The 23,247-nt window shown below is 37.7% G+C and overlaps 1 protein-coding gene across 4 annotated transcripts in view; it reads left to right on the forward strand.

Annotated features, from left to right (window-relative positions):
* The window catches only part of LOC138940677 (nephrin), a 224,172-nt gene that overhangs the window by 101,044 nt on the left and 99,881 nt on the right, over positions 1 to 23,247 (forward strand). For all 4 annotated transcript variants that reach the window (XM_070309785.1, XM_070309787.1, XM_070309784.1 and 1 more), the window contains exon 5: positions 13,896 to 14,006. In XM_070309785.1, coding sequence (XP_070165886.1) covers positions 13,896 to 14,006 — 111 coding nt within the window. The remainder of the gene's footprint in view (positions 1 to 13,895; positions 14,007 to 23,247) is intronic.

Genomic DNA, 23,247 nt, shown 5'->3' on the forward strand with positions numbered 1-23,247 from the left:
TTATTATCCATCAATAAAGAATAAAGAAAGAGAGATAAAAAAATTTTGATTTTTATGATTTTTATATGATGTCGTTATACAAAATATTTCATTCAATTTGATGAAACTTGAAAGAAACTTTTCGCAATAGCAAAGTTAGAGATATCGCGGTTTTCAAAAGCTGCTGAAATTCAGGTAATTTATCACTCTTCATTTTCATGCGATAGTTTTCCTTGCATTCTTCTCTTCTTTTGCGACGCGAAAGACGTTGCATCGTTGCGTTTGAGATCGCAAAAGTTAAGAAATTCCGACGTATGTATGTGAAGGGGAAAAACGCGAACGACGAAAATGTTCGAAGATGGACGTTTCGAGGGAATAGGGGAAAACTCGATTTCTTCAAGTTCCCGCGACATAGACGCGACGGGGAATCTCAAGTAACTAAAAAAAAAAAAAAAAAAAAAAAAAAAAGTGCCGTTCTCTCGTTCGAAGGAAAGATCTCGGCGCAGTCGAGCCACAGTCAGTTCGTCGATTCTCTATTATACGCATCCTTTGTCCGTTACATACGATCCATCTGGTGCTTTCGATCGTCGACGACATGTATCAAAATGCACTTGTTCTCTCACACTCGGATACTCATGAATATAAATTTTGCACGGGATAGCGTTCTTTCTCTCTCTTTCTCCTTTCCTCGATGATCACGTCTCGATGCGACGTCGTCATATCGAAATAATTCGCTGAATCACAAGGTGAGTGCGAAAAAGACACGTTTCGATGAGAGAACAGCATATCGACGGACGATCAAGTTGAAAGTGTCGCAGCGTTTATGCATTCGTTAAAGGATATAAAGTACAAATTGGAAAAGAGAAAGAAAAGTTTCACGAAAGGTTTATTCTAATGCAATTTTTGTGAATATAAGATAAGGAAACTGCAGAAAGCAAGATTTACGTTAATGTTTCTCCTGGCATTTTCTCAACATAGCTCAACGTTACTTTTTTATTTCAACAAGGGATCTTACTGTTCCTCTTCGTCGTAAGAGCGCAATTTGCGTGTCCTTTGGATGTAATTTTCATGTTCCTCGATCGATTCTTTATCGCCGCATTCATCGCCTTAATCCGTTTCGAAGATGAAAGGCTTGTATAAATTACAAAACGTGCCACGAATATTCGGTCTTCAGCGATCCAAGTCTTCTTTTCTCGATCATCCCTTTCTTATCTCTCATCCCCACCCCGTTTCTTGATCGTCCCGTCACGATCTACTATATCTTTCACGGGTGGCCATAAAAATTGTATTAAAAGCGCGCGAATGGCTATCGATGGGAAGCGCCGGGAGATGAGGGGGAATTGCGCCGTTTCGTATCAAAATATAGAAACATCGCGGTTTGTTTTACGGTTTGCGCCTTTCGCGGAAATATTGCAAGTTTCACCAACGTCCTCGACGATATGGGAGAAAACGTGATCCGCGACTACGTTCTTTCGATTGTCGAAGTTGTGTTATTTAACTCTTTCCCTTTCCCATGTCGCTCCATGTCTCCATGTCACGACATTGATCGTTGGCATTTGACAGACGATCTCCAAGCTAGAGCGAAATAGAAGACGCGATCTATCATGTACGTGCAACTAGTGTACGATATACAATACCTTACAGCTGTAAATCTATTTTATTTCAAATATAGCATTATAATCGCCTATATGTAGAATATCCGTCATAATATCTTATATGCTATTTTTTTTTAGCTTGAATATAAATATCTTTTTAATTTATCGATGTCTCGCTAATATTTTCGTTTTTTTAGCAACAATTATTCTTCTTAATTAATTAACGAGATTTTCCACGCGAATCATTAAGATAAAACGATCTTGTCCTTAGAAAAAAAGAAATAGGGCCGACTGTTTAAAAAATCATATATAATAATCTATTATAATAAATATAAATTTTTTTCTATTTAATATACAAGATGTGTTCCAGATCTGTATGTCCAAACTGAAGAGGTAAATTCGGCACTTTGAAACAAGAAACTTTCTATTTGATACTTTGGTCAAATCTCAAAAATAGCGTTTTCCCAATAAAAATGGGGTATTGTTATTTTTATCAAATTCAGGTGTTAAAGATTAAAAAATCATTACTAAAACGATAAGAATTACGTTTTGGAACGTTATAAAATGTAATTCAGTTTGTTTATTACCACCGGTCAACATCGTAGCCGGTGTATCACAATAATAAAGACCCGTATTAAGTTGACCCTCCCTCCTATCAGAGGTCCCTCCTAAAGTCGCATCTATCAAATAGTGCTAATTATGTGCTAATTTGTTGCCGTAGTCCGGATTTTGTAGCTCAAACCGTTTAGCAGGAATTTACATTCAAAGTGGGGGGGGGGGCGGGAGGGAAGCCAGCTTGACATTAAGCCCCCCATAATGAAAAAAATATATAGAAAGCTCGATATAGTACCGAAATATATAAAAGATTAAATTTGTTGTTTGTTCTAAGCTATTGAAACTCGACACTATCTCCGCGGATTCTATACAGCGCACAGTATCGTAACATAAATTAATTGAAAAAATTTGTTGCTTGCATGTTTTCGGTATTAAAATAATCTGTGGACGAAATTAATAAAAGCTATCTTTCCTTCATCAACTGATAGAAAAAAAAAAATTATTCTACGCCCAAAAATTCTGGCAAAGCATTTGACAGTTCGATTCGTACGAAAGAATCGCATGTGCGGCAAAACGACAATCGATAAAAGATTTGACAGGCATTGTCGAACGGGAGATTACATCCGGCGTTTGAGTAAAAGTCACGGAATGTCTTGTCAGCATTTCGGAGAGCGGATTTTACCGAGTAATTACCGGAGGAAAATACGATAGCTCGAAGGTGGACTATCCGGGGGCTGTCTCAAAATCGTTCGTGCGGAATAAAAACCGCAATTCGAATCCGGAAAACTTTTTCCGGCACGCTCGTCGCAAAGTGCTAGAGAGCCGCGAATGGAAGGTTAGGTTGGGTTGATCGAGGTGGAAAACGACGGTGACAGAAGCGCGGTCTCTCGCGTTATCTCGCTGACTTTTCGGTGAATTTCCGTTTATTCGTCCGTTTTATTTGCGATTACGCGCCATCGATTGCTGGTTACGACTCGACGATCATGAAAGTTTGCGTCGATTCCATCGCAGAGCATCGGTAAAGGTATAGCCACGTTCGCAGTAAGCATTACTTTGGAAATTGTAAATATGATGAATATCAAACGTGATTGGAATATAAATATTTATTAGCTTTAACATGTCGAAATCGTCTGTAAATAGCTATTAATGTAAATTGAACGACCTTACACTTTTTTGCTCGTCCAACTATTTTTTCTCAACAAATCGAGAAATAAATGATTCCACTCGAATCATCGCTCTAAACAATTAATACACGCTCTTTGATATTTCACTATTGAACAAATTCGTAAAAGATCGGTATATGCAAAACATTCAATAGACACATTTCGTATGACTTTGATTCCTTTCAATTTTCTTATTTTTTTTTTCCGTCTTATTCGTTTCAGTTATCGCTTTTTTTCTCTAAAACTTGACGAAATATATAAAAATCCTTGAATGCGATAAAAAAATGATATAGTATATCTTTATATCTAAAAACATACAATACTGCAGTAGATGTAACACAGATTTTTTTCTCATATAAATGACAATGTAGCGAAGATTGAAAGACTTTTAAAAAGATATTTCGTCATTATCATTTTTTAATAAAGAATATCGATACACATAAATTTATATATATATATTTATTTTATTTATTTATATATATTATCATATATATAAACTATCTTAAAATAGATATATTTATCCTGAAAATTGTTATTATTTTTTCTATAAATACGGTTTAGATTAATATTTTAGGGATTTGATCGATGTACTTGTCGGACAATATAATTTGAGTTTGCAATATAATTAAAACTTTACACAAAGAGTTCAGAAGTTCTCGTATGACAATCAATCTGCTTATTTGATAAGCACACAATAGCCGGTAAATATTAACAACTAGAGAAAGTTTCTGTCTTTCAAATATATGATGCATATATATAGTAGCTGCTTTAAAATATTTGAAAAATATCATAATCTCTTATGATGATAAGAAACAAAAATATAAAATGTGATATTATGTTTGAGATATTTTGCGATACTAAATCCTTATATATTAAGATATATAACTTGAAATCAGTTCACGCGAAGCAATGATAACTTGGAGACAATCCAATACGCATTGTAGTAGCGCACGTATTCCGGTGTAATAAACTCAAACTCCAAATTGAAGTTTGAGCGACAATATAATTACGCTTTAGATCAGCAGTAGATTCCACGCGAATAATTTGCGAATGAGATCAACGATGTAAATTTATACGAATAATTAAAATGATAGCTTCCATTACAATGGCAGAAGACAGTGGACATCTCTATAAATAAAACGCGAGAAAGTTTTACTTCTTATATCTTATGCTATTAATTGCAGAATTTTTAATTTTATTGATTCGCGCTTCTTTCTTGTAAACACCGTTTGATGAAAAGTCTTGTCATGTATATCGGTGTACGGTATATCGCCGACAGTTTCCATTAAGCCCGAGTCTTTAATCGTTGCACATCGTGAGAGATGAGAAGAAAGAGGAAATAGCGGAGGACCCCTGCCTCAAGAGTTCCTTTGGGTCGACGAGGATTTACGGGATAAAAGACAGCGGCCTTCTCGAAACGAGAGAGTTAGAGCGGTTCGGATAAGTGGCCATTTTCGGAAATAAGCAGGCGCGTGTGCGAATAGACGAGAAGAAACGACGAAGGAAAGGCACTTTGTTATTATTTCGTCGTTAGTTGGTAAACGTTCAATATGGATCCTTTTTCGGAGATAAAAAGCAGAATTATCCGAAATTCATGGAGAGATATAAAGAGAAAGGAAGGAAAATATGTATGAAACATATAGACACATGTATACATTTCCGCCAATTTCAGTCAACTTTTTTTTTTTTTATTCCGCGTGTGTTTTGCGCGAGAATGTTTTAATAACATTTATAAATACGATGAAATGGAGAAGAGAGAGAATGAGAAAAAGAGAGAGGAATCAGGCGCGCTTTTATTAAACAGGGATCTCGCAAGGCAAATCCTATGGGGCTACGCCGGTTCGTTCAACAATATCGGTCGGTTTGTGCGTTTCGGGGTCGCATCAATTTGCGACAAGAGCGTGCTTTAATTCCACCGCCGGTGGACTATGACGGCGCGTGCTTTATGAAATGTTTCCGTGATGAAAATATCAAGCTATTGCAGCGCGTACTCTTTATATCTGTTAATAAATAATGAGGGCGGAATGTTTTCTATTATCGTGAAAAATATTGCTTCTGTTTCCTAGCGACGCCACGCTTCTCAACAAATGAAAACATTCGGTAACACAATTTTATAATTTATGCTGTTAGATCGTCACAGAGATAAAATGTTCGATATAAATTTCATAAAATATGCTTCTATTCATTACGCTCTCCAGTGTAAGAAATTGTAAATTTAAAATTATTTTATCAAGAACTTTTACGTATATAACGCTTCTTTCATCTTTCCCGTGCATACAAAAGTACAAGCTGAATTTATTACTTAAACATGAAAGCTCAGTATTTTTAATAAGAATGTAAGCGCGGTATTTTTAATAAATTTCTCTTCCTTCTCTTCACGTTTGAAAAATATCGGCTCGCAAATATCACGGTTTCTGGCATATTCGTTCGCGCGTCGCGAGAGAAATATCCGATCGTTTTCCCATTTTCGACAGCTCTCAACGAGCCACGAGATTTCCACGGCGAAGTTGGTTGCGCGGTGAGAGCGGCGGAGGTGCTCGCACAAAGGGGTACGTGTGCGGGTTGAAAATACGAAGGGTGTCGGGGGCGTTGCCATCAAGATGAGAATGGTGCGCCCGCATGAAAATAGCATCGGTTCCGTAGCTATTCGGTGGCGTCGTAGGAATTTTCCTAAATTTTTAACGGTAATCGTTACGTGGCTTTAATCCGATACCCAGGTCACGCAGCCCGTCAGTCGCATGAAGGTGCGAACCGTTACCACCATATAATGTGAATGTGTATGTACGGGAATAAGAGAGAGGGAGAGATAGAGTTTGGCACTCCCGGACCATAATTCAGAGGGTACACACGTAGCATTCGCATCGGCATCGCGTGAACCAATACATACATAACAGAATGCAAGCCGCAGGAATTCAATAAGTTCGAATTGTCCGAATATTTTCCGTTTTTCGAGCGCACGCGCTCTTTACGAATGTTTTGTACTTTTAAGGTCCGTTGCGCGCATTACTTTTTATTCCTCTTTCTCTTGCCTTGACAATGACATCTGCAGATTTTACGGTAGAAAGATGCTGATAAAATTTTCATTTGGATATCTATTTTACGAAAATATATTTTGCGTCTGCTGAAACGATAGAGAAAACAACCAATAATTTTTGAAATAAAATAAATTAACGCAACGTGTTTGTGCAGTTTCAATTTTAAAAAGATTTTTTCTCACAACAGTATCAAGTAATGCAAAAATGGTATTGATATTTTTATAGATACCTTTGCTGCGTTATCCGAAATCGTTCGCCACAAATCGATGAATATCGTCGATTGTAAAGGGATTTCGCGAGTTATGATGCAATCAAGATGGGATGAAATTTACGAGTAATAATTTTCAACGATATATGACGCCATCATTATGGATATCGCGTATACTTATTTATTTTTGGATCCAAGTCAATTCGTTCACGATGTATGTATAAATAGTTTTCCGCTTATCAAATGTAGTGTGAAACACTTTATTCGTATCGTAAATATCTATGGTAACAGAAATGTCTCGTTGATTTCAACTCAGCGTCAAGCTATCTCGCATCCGTTGCGTCATGACGTTATGATAAATGATTCTTTGACACTTGCTCGTCAAGATGTGATATCAAAATAACGTCAAACTTACGTACATAACATATAGGGCGAGAAAAATTCAATACTCTCCGAAAGGTCAAGATTATTCTGAACGAGAAAGATTAACCTTTTTTTCGCGACACATTCTGTATAGATTATATTTTATATAATATTTGGAAATTACCTATTTACCTCTGAAATAAAAATGTGAAACATTGAACTTTATGATAAAAAATTATATTTGAATTTTTACATAAAAAATTTAAAAATTTACATAATAATAATCTGAACAAATATATATATATATATATATATATATATATATATATATAATGAATATGAATAATGCAATATATGTATAATGAAATATTCTTAAAAGAGAGTAAAGTGATAGAGTAGAATTAGCAGCGGGTGTGCAAAAAATGATGTTAACAGGGATTTGTAATCTTCGTTAAAACGACAAGTTTTTTTTTTTTTTTTTTTTTTTTTTAGATATTATCGCGCAAGAGGATATCTTCATTCATGATGGCACGATACTTGATGCCGGAAAATGTGTCGCCCTGTCAGGCTGTCGCGTCGTTCGCGTTTCGCAATATTTAATCGATGCACGTCGAAGTGGCATAAAAAAGGGCAGACAGGGCGAAACGGAATATCGTAACGTCGAGCGATAAAACTATCGCTCTTAAAATACGGTGCGGCCATATCGCAATAATCGTAATGCCTGAAATATGGCGGGGTATTACCTCGCTCTGGCAATAATTTTGCCCGGGATAATACCGTTAGTAATGCCCTAATACACGCGCAATGTTACATTACTTTTTTGCCGTAACCTCTCTATCGTGCCACGTGCAACATTGTGCATTTCTATCGCATTCAGAAGCGACGAATCATACTTTCTGAATTTGTCCCGGATTTTCGAGCCGATAAAAATGATCGATTGATACAATTTTAGTCTCTCAAATTTTGTGAAATATATTTTACTGCAAGTTTCGAAGATAAAGCTTTCAATAACTAGTTGAGAAACATAATTTCGTGATCCGTTTACAGTGTTTTGGATTTTATACTTGCCAAAATTTGCACATCGAGATTATTGTCATTTTTCTTAATTTAATATCTAATATCTATATCTGTATTAATAGTCTTGAAATAATCTTTACAATTTATATGAAACACATTTCGGTATTAACTATAATAACTATAGAACATTATTCCTTCAAAATATAAAAAAAAAAAAAAATTATTTAAAGCGTTAAAATTTTGTGCAAGACGTATCGATCCGCAAGTTCGAAGCTCCAGTTTTAACGAGAAAAAATGACGTCCCTTGGCTAAGATTGGATGAAATGTGGCCCGCACGGCATGGACAAGCGGCGTCAAACGAGGAGAAGAAAAAGGAAAAGCATAGTGGGCCGCTGACTGATCGTGAGTTATAATAATTGTCATGGATGGTCATGGAGCGCGTAGTTTACAGAAATGGACGGTTGCCTTTGAATCTATAACGGGTGTGCCCGTAAAAGGGTAACAGAGAGAAAGGATGCACGCTCGAGCACGTCTTGCGTCGATAGCGTCGCAGAATATCCCGCAAATGGTGCATCCGGCTTACGGTGAGAAAGAGATAGATGCATACACATCTCGCGTTTTGATACACGCATACATCTTGCGCACACATATAGCTGTGTATGCACGAACGCACTTACTGTCGTATACTAGGTATCAAATACGTCCGTTGCCGAGATTCTGCACGAATAAGCTGGAGAGAGTGGCTCTTTCATAAGGGTTCATCCTAGGTCACAAGAGTTCATAAGGAGACATACGAGGGTAACACACCGAGACTATGAACAAGCGCCGCTAATCGCAATATCTCGGCGATTGGATTTTAATAGTAAACTAATTGATATCAATGCGCTATTTTGTGTGCTTCTAGTTTACCTGAAATATAATAACTAGTTTACTCGAAATATAATTAATGCAAGAAAAATATAGTGTAATTATATATTATAAAGAAATAAATATCTATAAATTGTATTAGAATAATTAAACTTTTATATTAATTATACAGAGAATAACGTGACAGGTTTAACATAAAGTATCTCTATATCTCTCTAAACTCGTTTACATGACAAGACAAATAATTTCATGTAAATAGGCATTTTTTTAGAACATGTTAGAAAGTTAATGGTATTTATAAATTCTATTACTTCTTACTGCACGCTCAAGTCTCAGGCTATTTTTACTTCGTTTGCAAAATTTATATGGTAGGGAAAATGTAGCTCACAGGAGATAATACTGTATATATTATAGTTCCATATTATGCATTCGATATTTGCGCGCAACATATACGCGTTAAACATAGTCAGGCCGTCGTCAGGACGACGAAATAAGGAAGCAAAATAAAGCGTTAGCACTCTAAGGAGCCATCTAAACAAAACACTTGTCGAACGTGACGAGACTCGAGGTACATCACAAAATCCTCTTTTGTAGTTTTATGACCTATGTGTTCCGTCCGACACATACATTTATCTTGACACGATGTTTCGCGCTATATATTCGTGCAAACAACACACTGATACATCATTCATTTATATACTGTCGTTTAAATATATATATATTTTGCAATGACATAACTAAATAAAAATTAGAAGGACAATGAAATAATAATGATTTATTTTTAAAAACAATGTCCGAGATAACGAAATTACAGATCGTTCGCGGTTACTTGAGTTTCGAAGTGCATCGGACGGTAATAACTCACTGAAGGCGCGTAAAAGCGACGTGCAATCCATTCCGTTCGATTCGCGAAGAAGAATATCTCCCTAATCGAGAGACCCGAAACGGTCACGTGCGGTTATCGCGGCTGCAGGCTGAAATCCCTCGACGAACAAGAGCATAGAGCGACGAGAGAGGGTCGAACGCGTGACACACGATGGAAGTCCATAAATCTAATCGACGTCCACGGAAGCACGGAGAGAGAAACGCGAGAGAGTAGAAGGGCAAAAAAGACGAAAGGGAGAGACGGAGAAGAAAAAGGAGGAAGAGAGCGAGCGTGTGGGAGAGAAAGAGAAAGAGAAAGAGACGGAAGGCGGGGTGTGGTTTCGTTAAACGAGCTTAACGTGTGCCACCCCGTGGTAAGGCATTACTCTCGACTAACGGGCCGTGTTGCAAACCCTATTAGCAATATATTTTCCTCGCTCCGTTGGACCTCCTGGCCTGCCATTGTGTTGCTGGCCAAACGGTTTACACGTTGTCGTTGGAAACGCGTCCAGCGAGATTTTCAGTCCCGTGGGCCGAAAGCGCGCGCCCCCATCGATCCCCATCTCAATTCTCGGACCTCGCTGGCCCCCTCCTCGTAGACGGGGCTGATTTGTGCGCCCACCGAATAAATTCTTCTAGATTTTCCGACCGATCTCTCCGAGCCCTTTTAACGTAGCGGCCTGTTGATTTGCCGGATGATGGTTAAATGCCTTTGGGATTTTATTCCCAAAAGGTATCGAATGTATAATGTGAATTTGTTGGAAAAAGCCGGAAATATCTTTTATCGTTCTGTGAGAGAGTAACTGTTTTAAATTTGATATATTTTTCAACGCGGAAAGAATTTACTTCGTTATACGTGTGTGTAATGCTCTAAAAGCTTATAATTTATTAACTGTGTACGGTAAAATTGATATATTGATACTTTTTCACTTTGCGAACGGTGCTCCGGAAAATCACGGTAAACACTTGCGCAACGTTCAACCGCATTCGTAGCGGGCTATAAAAAGAAAGAGGAGAAAGAAAGAAAGAAAGAAAGAAAGAAAAGAAGGAAACGCGATTCCGGGCAAGAAACCAACAAGCGCCGACTTTTCAAGTGCGCCGCTTCGCGTCTCCCATTTATAACCGACAAAGACAACCGTCGGCGTAACCCCGGTGGTTCTCCGTGTACAGCGAAATTTCAAGTAAAAGTTCCGCGAGAGCGGTTTCGAGATCCGCATATGTTACACCGTCGCCGCTTCGTTTTGCGCTACTCTAACCCGCGAGATTCCGGAAACGTCGAATGGGATTCGCGGCGGCTTATTTTCCACCTACGTGAACCACACGAGACAATTCTCTTTCTCGCGAAAAAGACACGTAAATCCCGCAAATCATATCTGCGGGCCGCGAGAAGGAGAAAGAATAAAGAAGAAGAGAGAGAGAGAGAGAGAGAACGCAATCGCTCCGGGGCTGCCTTTATACGAGGTGCTTTGTACGACTTTGTACGACTTTGGACGGGTTTTAGCGGGGTTTCGATGCCGCGAACTCTACGATGTAACGGGCCGAATACCAAAACAGCTCATGCTCGGAGACGATAATAAATATGTAAAACTCGGTCGGGAGATGAATCTCGCGTGCGGCAAGATTAATGAACGGTTATGGAGAGGAGGGTTATCGTATCGAAATGAGGAGAAACTTTTCGCACAGCGTATACCGCTCCTTCCGCGTATTATAAATAGCGTTCGATTTCGATAGGGTCTCCTTTTTAGATATCGGTTCCTCGTATCGGTCGATTATGCCGGCAATACGTGTATTAGAATAATAATACGGTAATACGTCACATACATTATTAACGATCATGAATATTCATGAGATTATAGTGCCCGTGTGACGGCGATTTATTTCGTAATTAATCGGAGAAGATTAACGTGAAATTATTACTAATTAGCACTAATATACATACGATATGGTTTTTATATGCATATATTGTAATATTGGAAGTAATTAACGTATCTGTAAATAGATAATTTCTGTATTATAGCGACTATATATATATATATATAATTGTAAGGATAAATTAATACGCGATAGTGATATGATGTAGAGAAATTTTTATATATGTTTTTATCTTTTTATATTTAAATTTATAAAATTACACAAGTCGCCCTATCCCCATTTTTCTTCTTATCAACCCTACTTAATTCTTCAAAATCTTTGCAAGAGACAAACGAAACGTGATAAGAATAGCCGCGAACATGACGATAGCATTTTCGTAAATTTTCCGCAGGGATTGGTGAAAGTAGTAAAAGCGCGCCTCGTATCAGACGCGCGCGCGACCCTCGTTGGTTACACGTCTTTAGAGCTTTTTTCGCAAGCGAGTCGATTGTCAGCGTAATAATGGTCGACAATGGAAATCGGGGAAAAAAAATCGCGTTTCAGGTATCTCTCTCGGAGAAACGTCTATAAAAGATCGTGAATGGGCCGTATTAGCGCCACTGAAGCGTCGTCTTGCGCCGCTCTCGCATAATCTCCGTCGAGATTACGACGTTCGTCTACATAATGCCGTGGGAACGGACCATTCCGCTTCTTTCCGCTGGAAAAGTGTTGCCGCTCTTCAGCATATCGATTCGAGCCGACGGCGATCGTATCGCACGCCAGGGATAGCAATTACTCCAACGATTATTGAACTCTTTCCGTGTCGCCAAGTTAATAAGGCGATATCTTTTTGCACGCGACGAGAATCAAGTAACGAATGGAATAAATTTTAATTCTTCTCTCATGTTCCATGATAGAATAATAGTATAGAAAAAGATTTATACTTGTATATATAAGTAACCTGGGTTTTTTTTTTTTTTAATTGACCGTAGACAAGATAAAAAAGAAAGAACAATTTTTTAAAATTAAAATTAAAATTTACGGAATATGTTTGTATTATTATTATTATTTATAAATAAAATACCGCGATATATAAATCTGTTTTTAGAAAGCAACTTTATAGTGCATATTAACGCACTGTTGTTTAGTTGTTGAGTTGAATTTTTCTACTTATATCGCATATGTTACATTTTTCACGTATTTTGCCGTCTCTCGTGGCATAGCTTTGAACATACTGAATCGACAATACTGAGCTTCGTTCGCCTTCATAGGACACGTACCGAAAATATCGCCACATACTTCGGATACAGGCACCCGGATTGTCGACGATATGAACAAACAAGTCACGCCGGCGACACGATGGCACCGTAAACTTCACTCGAGGCGAAACAGCGATTCTGAACAATATCTACATAAGGATTCTCAAGGGGACTTGTCGCGCGCGTCTCTCAAGTAGCGTGGAATCGATCCCTGATGTGTCGTCTCACACAGTCCGGGAGCACAGGTGCCCGTGATCGGGATAGGCGTGAACGCTTGCACGTGTCATCGCCGTTACCGAATCGGAATATTTCGCCGTACGTTGAAAGCTTTTATCGGTGTCGCTCTATCCTCTCTCGCGCGGGAAAGTCTTCTCGCGAACGCGATCTTTTCTCGGTTTTACTGCACCTTCTAGCGAAGGAAGGAGGAAGCACGAACGAATGGAGCGCGTACATTGTCGTCGCGACAATAGCCGAAGGCAATTTCCATCCGACATCCGAGCGACATACCGGGATGAGACTCGGCTTGTTTGCGTTTACCTCTTCCTCGGCTATATCGTGAATGCATCGAGCTGGCGATGAAAAAGAAAGACTGCCAACGCCAGTCGAGTGAAAGCAGCCAGCCACACTCTGTTGCTATACCTTTTCGCCTGTTTTTTTTTTCTTGTCGGTCTTTGTTCCGCCTATTAGAACACAGCTTAAGAATATACACGGAGACTTAGAGCTTCTTCTAGATGCAAAAATATCTTTTTTCGCGATTAATCAATATTAATGTATATTGGTTTTCTTCCAGAAACAGATAAAAGAAATTATATTTCAAATATCTAATTGTTCTGTAATAAATTACACATTTATTATATTTTATTATAATATATGAGCTATATATAGAAACTAATCAATTTCCGCAATTACAGTATATAATTAGTTCTTTGCTTAAAATGAGTTGATCAATCTTATTTTTATTTCTGAGGAAGGTTTGTATATTAATATGCAATATATAATAATAAATGTATTATTAGCGACGATTGTAATTCTCACAAAATAGTTATTTTTTTTACAATTTCCGGGATATGGCTGTTCGACAAAAACTCATTTAGAAAATGCGCGTATCGCTCACGTATTTTCTGTCTCTCTGCTTACAGTGCCACCGACGAAGCCGATAATCTATGACGCGAAAAGGCGAGACATGAGCAAACTCCTCGAAGCATATCCTGAGGGAGCCGACTTGTTCCTGGTATGCGAGGTGCACGGCGGTAAGTGGCTCTAACATTAACATAATTTCACCCGCACTTTTAACATTTCTTCTAATGAACATCCCGAAAAGAGGCACACACAATCACATTGTAAAACTTTTTAATATTCAATTCTAATTAAATCTTGAATTAAAATTCTGGAGGGTTAAAACCCTCTTGAATTTAGATTAACGATAAGATCTTGTACTCACTGTACCTAAGAAGCTTAACACAAAGCCTCGAAGCCAACATAAGTTACATTGCGTATAACGATAAAATCCGAGGCTCGAAAGGAACAAATCGATCGTCTCTTGCTATTTAACTATGCGTGATACGAGCAAATATATTGCATTAATTTTTATCACAGACTTCTATATATACAGGGTATACTTAATTTAAATGGTAAAACTTTAAGAGCGTGTAGGGGACCGAAAAACTAAGACAAGAAGTCCTTTAGAGGTTTGTTCGTTTTTCCTCCATTTTAGAGAAAATCGCAAAAATTCAATCTCTCATTATCAGTTGCTCTCTTGAGTCGATTGGCACCGAATTAACTTTCTGCTTCAAGGTTCCTTACATATATAAACACTTGATGTTATTCTTTATGCTGCCAATCAATTCAAGAGAGCAATTAAGAGACCGAAACATAGATGCAGTGTACCAAATATCACTAGAACAATCTCTGGCTGCAATTAATGAGGTCAGTGTTAGATGTAATGCTTGCATTGTTGCAAGAGGGCAACATTTTGAACAATGTCTGCATTAAATAGATAATAACATAAATAAAATGTAAATAAAAAAATAATAAATAAAAAAATGAAAACTTGTTTTGTTTCTTTTTTTGTGATTTTCTCCAAAATGGAGGAAAAACGAGCAAATCTCTAAAGGACTTTCTGTTTTAACTTTTCGGTCCCCTACACGCTCCTAAAGTTTTGCCATTTAAATTTGGGACACCTTGTATATTAGACTGCTAACACCGATGTGATAGGTAAAACCAGGGCAGCCATTTACATAGAATAATATAATCACGCTGTCATTTATTGACAGCCTGGTTATATTTTGTCCAATTGTAAATGGCTGTCTACGACACCGTTGTTAGCAGTTTAATACATATACCATACATATAGAAATCTGTGAATTTTACATATTTGAGGATGGTTTGTATCGATTAAAAATGTTTTTTTTTTTTTTTGGTGTCAGATTTTTGATTGAAGAGCTTTTGATAATTTGCCGCTTTGCGGGCAAACTATCGGCGCGTGAATCATTCGAGAAAACGACGCGAAGGTGTAAACGAGTACGTTATGCGTGCCGAAACGAAAAATCCCATCTCGTCGAAGAGGCGCGGGACGTATTCACGGGCGCGACGCCAATTCCATTTAGGGTCCTCGACACAACGCGCTCGAAAAGGATGCTGCGAGCAGGAGCCGGAGATAGATCGCGAGACTGGTAAGAACGGAGGGAGCTTAAAAGAGAGTTCCCCCGCTTTTTCTCGTAGGTACCGAAACGACGACGACGACGACGACGACGACGCTGGGCGTCGTGTCGCCTCGCGCGACGGTCGAATCCATCCTGGATCTACGCCAATTTCCATCCTCCGAAACTACCATCGTTCCAATGCACCCACCAGGAATCGTGCGCTCGCTTCCGTCCTCGTCGGAAATAAATTATCGCGGTCGAAGCCCTCCCGCGCAATGACTCTACGTCTTTGATCTTTCCAGTATGAAATCCTTATTCTTTAAAGGAAAAAACATGATTCTTTTAATTTTAGATTATTATACCTAGATTATAAATTTTTTTGTATATCTGTAATAACTTCATTTAGCACAATTTTTATTCTGAAAGTAGCTTTAAAACTACTTACTTACGATTAGCGCAACTTCTTCGTCCTAATAAAAATTTAAAAATAAGGTGACTTTAGAGCGAAAGTACTGGACCTTAAAGAATTAGAAAAGGACGATTCTCCCCGACATTTCTTACTTGAAATATATCACGTGAAAATTTCGGAGAACCACGCGTTTTTTCCGCCCTCTTGACAAAAGTCTGATAAGATAACAGAGTAAGAACACTTTTATTTCTTTCTATATTAACGTTTTACGGAAATGGTAAATGTAGGAAGAGATGAGAAGTTTGGTATCCAAGAAAAATCAAGGAGAAGAGGACGGAAATGACCTCGCAGTTCGTCACGTTGTTGTGTAATCAACTTCTTGAAAATTCGCCAAATTCGACTCAGAAATTTATAGATGCATCTAGCTTTCAATGATACTAGGCATCCTTATTTGACAACATATTTTTCAAAGCATTTGATCAACTGTTTAATTATTATCTCGACTAATATAGATCTCCCCCCCAAAAAAAAATTTAATAACAAGATGCTCTGTCAGACTTTCTGAAATCCCGATGAGCGTCCCGATGACGATGAAAAAATATCTTTAATAAAAATACGAAACAGTCGATGACGGGGCGAGAATGAACTTTCTTGGAAGGCTCGAGAGCAGAGCGGGATGAAAATGAAAAGCGCGCTGACAGAAGATTAACGTACAGTTGACTTCGGATTTCGTCGTCGTTGTGCAGAGCACGATGAATCCGTTGGATCCGTGCCAATCTCCCTCCGCTAACATTGCCGAGCCACTATTTCCAGTTTAACACGAGCCACCAATTTCCCTCTTCTCTCGCGCGATTCCATCGCGGGATTGCGAATTGTTTCGAACTAAGTTTCATTTCCCGAGAATGTTTCGATGCTTTCCGCCAGCCAGATTACCACGGCGCGTCGCGGACAAAGTATATCGCATGCATCGATATTATTGAATTTCAACAAATGGTAGATAAATAATTAATAGCTCGGTTCGATGTCGGCGCCAGCTGCCTGTATTGAAATACTCATTAGGCTCCTGTAATCCAAGAATCCAGCGATATCAATTCGAATATATATAAGCTGATATTTTTATGTATCCTGGTACGTATCTCGAGAAAAACTCTCGGAAAATGAAATAATCGAGAGTCAATAATATACTCGTTCCCCTTTGAATACTAATTTCTCAATTTTCAATCGTAGAAATTCTCTTGATCTTCTATTCTTATAATTCAAGATAAAAATAATTTTCATCTTGAGATTATTATAATCTAACGTTACATATAAATAAAAAGCGTCGATATATACGTGTTTTAATAAAAAATTGATAGCGATATTTTTCAAAAATTTCAAAGATAGACGATTGCATTCGTATTTCACATTTCATACAGCATGCCAATGATTTAAAATTATTGCACGTCCTGGCTCATTCGCGTCTTCCTATCTCGCCCTATTTATTGTTACGCTTCTATTGTTGCGTTTTCATGCGCTTCTTATTTATTATTACGTCCCTATTGTTGCACCTCGTTGAGGATTCCTGAGAGATTGCGCGCGGTTCATTTAGCTTTCATTGCGAAACGTTTTTTCACCATCGAAGCGAACGAGGATTTTCTCAGGATACCATATTCAGTTGCGAGAAGCAAGGTGCTAGTAGAAAATATTTCAGTATTGTTAGTTGCTATAACTCAACAAATATTAACAGTAAAGATGTTACATTGTTGCATACAAATATATTTCTACTCGTTATTAATTGTTTTCTTTTTTTTTAAATTTATACAGATATTTATTTTATTATATATGAACGGAAAGTTTCGATGGATACATACATAAATAGCTTTCGTTCATAAAAAATATCGAATTACTCGGCACAAATTTCAACGAGACGGTATAATTTCCCAGTCGTCGCAGCGCGACGCGTTTTTGCGGCAGCCGCAATTTCACCTTTAGCCGCATTTCGGCGTCGAGCGGAAACGGGCTCCTCGGGACAGGTGATTTGTCACATGAGAACGAAGCGAGCTCGCTTCGCTCGACTTGCTTCGGAAGTTTTTCATGCACGCGTACAGGTAGCTGATGACTTTGGGGCGGAAAGAGCTTCGTGACGAGACACGAGATGCGACAGTAAAGAAACGGAGAAACGAAGTAGTAAGTAGGGTTGCTGCCGCGACTTGAGGCAGGAGATGCGACGAGAGAACTTTCGGCGCATTTATATTTCTACCCCTTTTTGTATTAAATTTTTCTCTCTTTCTCTTTCTTTCTATTTCTGGTAAGAAAATTCATTTGTTTTGCTTTTCTGATCTTCTCGGGAATAGCTGATTGCTCGTATTTCTCATTCGTCGAGAAATCCAAACCACCACTTGTTTGCAAGGCTTTTCCGCTCGTTGCTACCTCGCGAACTTAGATGTGTTTCCTGATTTTTAGCATACAAGTTATTTCTTTCTTTCTTTTTTTTTTTCGTAACATTCTTATTTAGGAGCATAATTGTTTTTCCTTCTTTCATTATTTTTATATCTATAACATGAAATATATTGTATATTCTGTTAGTTAAAGAAGGTATGGATTCAAATCTTATATGAAAAATACGAAATAATTATTCTATGTGTAGCCACATCATTACATTAATATCAAGTTTATTCATAGCCAAACAAGATATATATGCACTCGCATATATATTCCTGATGCATGTGCAAATATTTGCTCGGATAAAAGCTACAGATTGCACCTTTGTGAGCTTATTTTTCTTCCAGCGTCAATGAGCGCGGTAATTACGCATGGTTTTTTTGCAGACACAGTACGAAAATCTTTTTCCTCCTGAACCGGCAAAATCGTTAAAAGCATCCGGATATGCGTATCATTGGCGTGTTTTTTAAGACCATGTCATAAAATATTATAATATACGCCAATTTTTCGTAATGCATCGTTAGCCTCTGTGGCAGCTCGCGCGCGTAATAAAGGCCAAGGGAGGGAAAAAGTTCGAGGGTGTCTCGAAGAGAAATATGCGAATATATTCGCGGGTTAATTCGAGGGGCGAGCGTCGATGAGAGAAATATACGCCGTATGCGGGGAAATCGCGTCGGCCGATATAAAAGGAAATAAAACGCGGCGGAATGCCGCGCGGAATACCAAAATTGTCATTACGAAATTATATCGCGCTCGTGAAGTATTCCGCCTGAATAATAACCGTCCCGCCATGTTTCCAATGGTTATTAATCCCCTGTATTTTGGAGAATTAACGGCTTTCAGCGACGATATCAATAGAGCGGTATTTTGTGTGAAAGTTCTCTTTTGAAAAGAATATATTGCCGATATTGATTGTACGATATCCTGTATCGTTAATTGTGCGTTTAAACAAATCATTGTCTATAGGTAGTATACTAATTATTTTAATAATAATAAAAATATAATGATATAATAAAAGAAAAAGAGATAATAGATAGCTGTAGATACGATAATGCTATTTTGTAACGAAGACCTGAATAATTAACACACATAAAACAATTATTATAAAGTAACAATGGCAACGCGCCATTAATCGATTGATTAAATTGATTGATGAAATTCGTTTTGATGATAACAAAGAGATAATAATAGTCGTAGGGCTTCGTTTTAACTTTAATGATGCTCATCGTTTTTTCCGCGGCTCGGGTTCTTCGAATTGCAGGTAACTCGGTAATCGCGGTTTATTCGCGGCATATGATTTAGCACAGCGCGGTACGAAGTTGGCACGTAGTCGGTTTATTGAACTACAGTAGTAACGTCAGCGAGAAATAAGGACCCTATTAATGCGAAGCCGGGATTAGTGTATACCTTGCCCGAATACAGCTTCCGTAGCTCTTCGTATTCCTCTTCGTGGCTCGTGGCCGAGCTTTCGGATAACGATTCGTTTTCGCTATAGGATTCGTACTCGGCCGGATATTATTCGCCGTCCCGAATAATCATTACGTAGTTGTCCCCGAGGATGGTCCTCTCTCGGGATAAACTAGAATGCAACATATGACTGACTTGAAGCATCTATGATTTGGCGAAGTAAAGCACGATACGCCATCTTGTACCCCTTGTTATTTACTGAACATCGAGATAGAGCCTGCATGCTATTAGTATAGTTTAATTATTTTTTATGATGCGATATATTGAAATTAATGATTAATTATAATTAATTAAATATAAATTTCTCAAATAATCAATTTGTATTCTTTCTCAATTCGGATAAAATATTTTTTATTTTCACGCAATGCATTATACAAATTATAATTATAGTTGTAACAATTTACCACGTGTCGAATCTATTATGTAATCAAATTTTGTGCGGGAAATATCTCCATACGAGAGCAAATTATTACACACTTTACATAATTATCCTCAACATAGGTTACAAGTCGATGCGTTAAGATGGTATCTATGGGCAATATCCTATCAATACTAACGTAGAGAAATTGTCTTTCATTTTCCTTAATATCACTATCTTTAGACGTGAACATAGAGCTACTATAAAAAGGGAGATTGTCTGTCGTTACCGTTGGCAAAAAGAAATGCATCTGAGAGACAAGGTACGAAAAACGAAGATAAAGCCGACGATCCGAGAAAGAAAGAAAACGCGTTACGTTCGCACAATGGCTACGAGAACATAATTGTTTTACAAATTGATTACTTGGTATCGTGTACATTTTTCATGTACATCTTCAATTTCACATCGCATAAAAATACCCGAATACAAAACAATATATAATTGTACAGTCGCTAGAATAATATATACGACTGTATTTGATATAATCAATCACATTCATGCGACAATAAAAATTGATATTTCTAAAATGTACGGCTTTTTTTCTCTTTCTCTCTCTTTCTCGTTTTTTCGCGCTCGCATCGTCGATGACTGAACCGGAACGGACTGACACGTCCGTTTCGTACAATGCACTTCCGACACTTCGAGCGACACTCCGAATGGCACTTTACGACACGCACGACAAGCAACGCAGAGAGAGAACCTGCGGAGATCGCGAGCGAGCAACTGGATCCTGGATGCAATGAACGCGCAAAGCGAGTCGGATACAAAACGCAGCGGACAGCTCGGAAGAACGGCAATGCTGAATAAAATCCGATGTGACGCCCTTCCCTCTGTTTACCGTACACCGGGTTGTGCATATGCAAAGCGAAACTTTCCGTCCGCTTTGTACACGGCGTTTCAAAAGCTGGCTATGCGAGGTATATGTCATTTTTCACGAAGAATTTTAGGGAACAAATGAAATGTATCACTCGACACGTGTCGGTGGACGTTAAAGGCTATTCTCGTCACTCATTTTATCCTGAATGTAGATATCGGATGTACATGTCACGTTGGTATTAAACACAGATGTATTCTTTGCGATTAACGATTGTATTCTTTATTGTTAGTTTGTTGTTAGTGTCTAATACAGAAGATAAATTATTCTATTATTTTTATTATTTTTATTAATTACATTTAAAATTTTTTTATAATTAAAAATTTTTAAAGCAACATTTTCAATTAATAATTAAAAAGTTAAAGATAGACGACGTTGCTATTTTTATATTATTTCTTTACAAATGCGCTCTAAATCTTTTACTTTTGAAACAATCTGTATCGTATGGAATATTCTTGGTTTGTGAGAGAACAGCGCGGCAGCGATGAGTTTTAATTTATTTTATTGTGACATAAAATCCTGCAAAATACATACCATCGCGTACGCGAGCTGACCTCGTCGAGTTCGTAGCGTCGTCTTTGTTGTTAGTCCTGCGAAATCCCCGCGGACTGTGTAAAAGATATTTCTGCTGGAAAAAAATCATTATTTAAAGACTCGAGGGAAAAATTATTTCTAAAAAGTTATATTTATATTATAATATATGGTTTGCTTCAATATATATTGAAGCAAACTATATTTTTATAAAATTTAATTCAAAGGAAAAAGAATATAATATTACAAAGTTCTGCCAATAAAAGACACAGTAATTTATTTTGCATATGTAATTTTGAAGATAATTACATTCTGCATTCTTAATATTATATTTAAGACATTATATCAGTATATGACAAAAATGAAGAAAATATATAAAAATGAAGAGAAAGTTAATATCGATATGATGTCGAGTTTAGTGACATTTTTAAAGATTTTTCTTTCTATCGCATCTGTCTCAAAGCGAAATAATTTTATTGTTTTATTCATGAAATTATTCTGCTCTTAAAATACGAAACGACGAAATAAATTAACTATTAATATTTTACGCGCACCTTTTGAGTAGCAAAGTTTGCAGCAACTCGAGCTCCGTTAGAGATTCGTGTTTTCATATTTGCGATTCTTAGCGGTAATGCTTCTTTCGTTCCGCTTTGAGGTTGAAAATGATTGGGACTGGGAAATTCGCGCGGTGTATCTTGGAGAAATTCAAACTCCATAACGCATTGGCTATAATTCCTAATATCGACAGAACTTTGGAGAGTACACTGAAGGAAACTACTACGCGATGATGCCTGCAGATTTGCATTCTGCGAACGTTTTATAAGAGAGGAAACTTTGTCCTTAACTAGCATAAACTTATATTCCGTAACTTTATATTTAATTTGTCACAAAGGTCTAATGATGCGCGATTACTAGAAAATATCCACCAAATTTGAATATATTCCGTATACATTTTCAACAGCGATCTGTGATTTTTTTATCATTTCATATACCTATTTATAAGATCATGTATTATGACTTTATTCTATTTCTTTTTTAAACTTTTTTAATTTGAATAGAGAACATATTACGTTAATAAAATTTTATTTAGCTGTCTGTTACACGGTACAAATATTCATCAAATATAAGAGGTATTTGATTTTTAAAATATAACATGACATGTATGGTATGTATGTACATAAGTTTTTTTGTACCCGCACAAATATTGAGAGAAACTTTCATTTACAAATCTTACGCGCGAACAATAACGGTTTTTCTAAAACTCAATTTGCAGAAACAGTCAGTCGCAATTGTTTTAAATAAATAAAAGCTCCGTGGGGAACAAAAGAAACGTTTTCGATGTAAAAACCGATTCTTTCTGATGCCGCTGCAGAATCCGCCTCACATCGTGGCGCGAAATCCTGCGTACTTCCGTGTTGCCCTTCTCCAATCATGCCGCCCTTGTACTCGTCAATTCGAGCGCGGCTGTTGAAAATAATTGACCCGGTTCTACTCGTATTTCGAGCACTTGCATACGTCGCATAAGCGCGAGCTCGCGACCTCGCGCGTTTAAAACTGACTGCGCGTTTCGACTGTGGATATATTCTTCGAAAAGCAGGGCGACCGCTCATTCTGTCGCGTATTGTTACCGCACAATACACCGTGTATTTCCACCACCACCTCATCCCCGACTAACCCCTGTCCATTGCTGCTGCTGCTGCTGCTGCTGCGGCTGCAGCTGCATTGTCGA

Source organism: Polyergus mexicanus, unplaced genomic scaffold, assembly GCF_030449975.1.
Source record: "Polyergus mexicanus isolate NDT 795.1 unplaced genomic scaffold, iyPolMexi1.0 SCAF_17, whole genome shotgun sequence".
NCBI classification, from domain to species: Eukaryota; Metazoa; Arthropoda; class Insecta; order Hymenoptera; family Formicidae; genus Polyergus; species Polyergus mexicanus.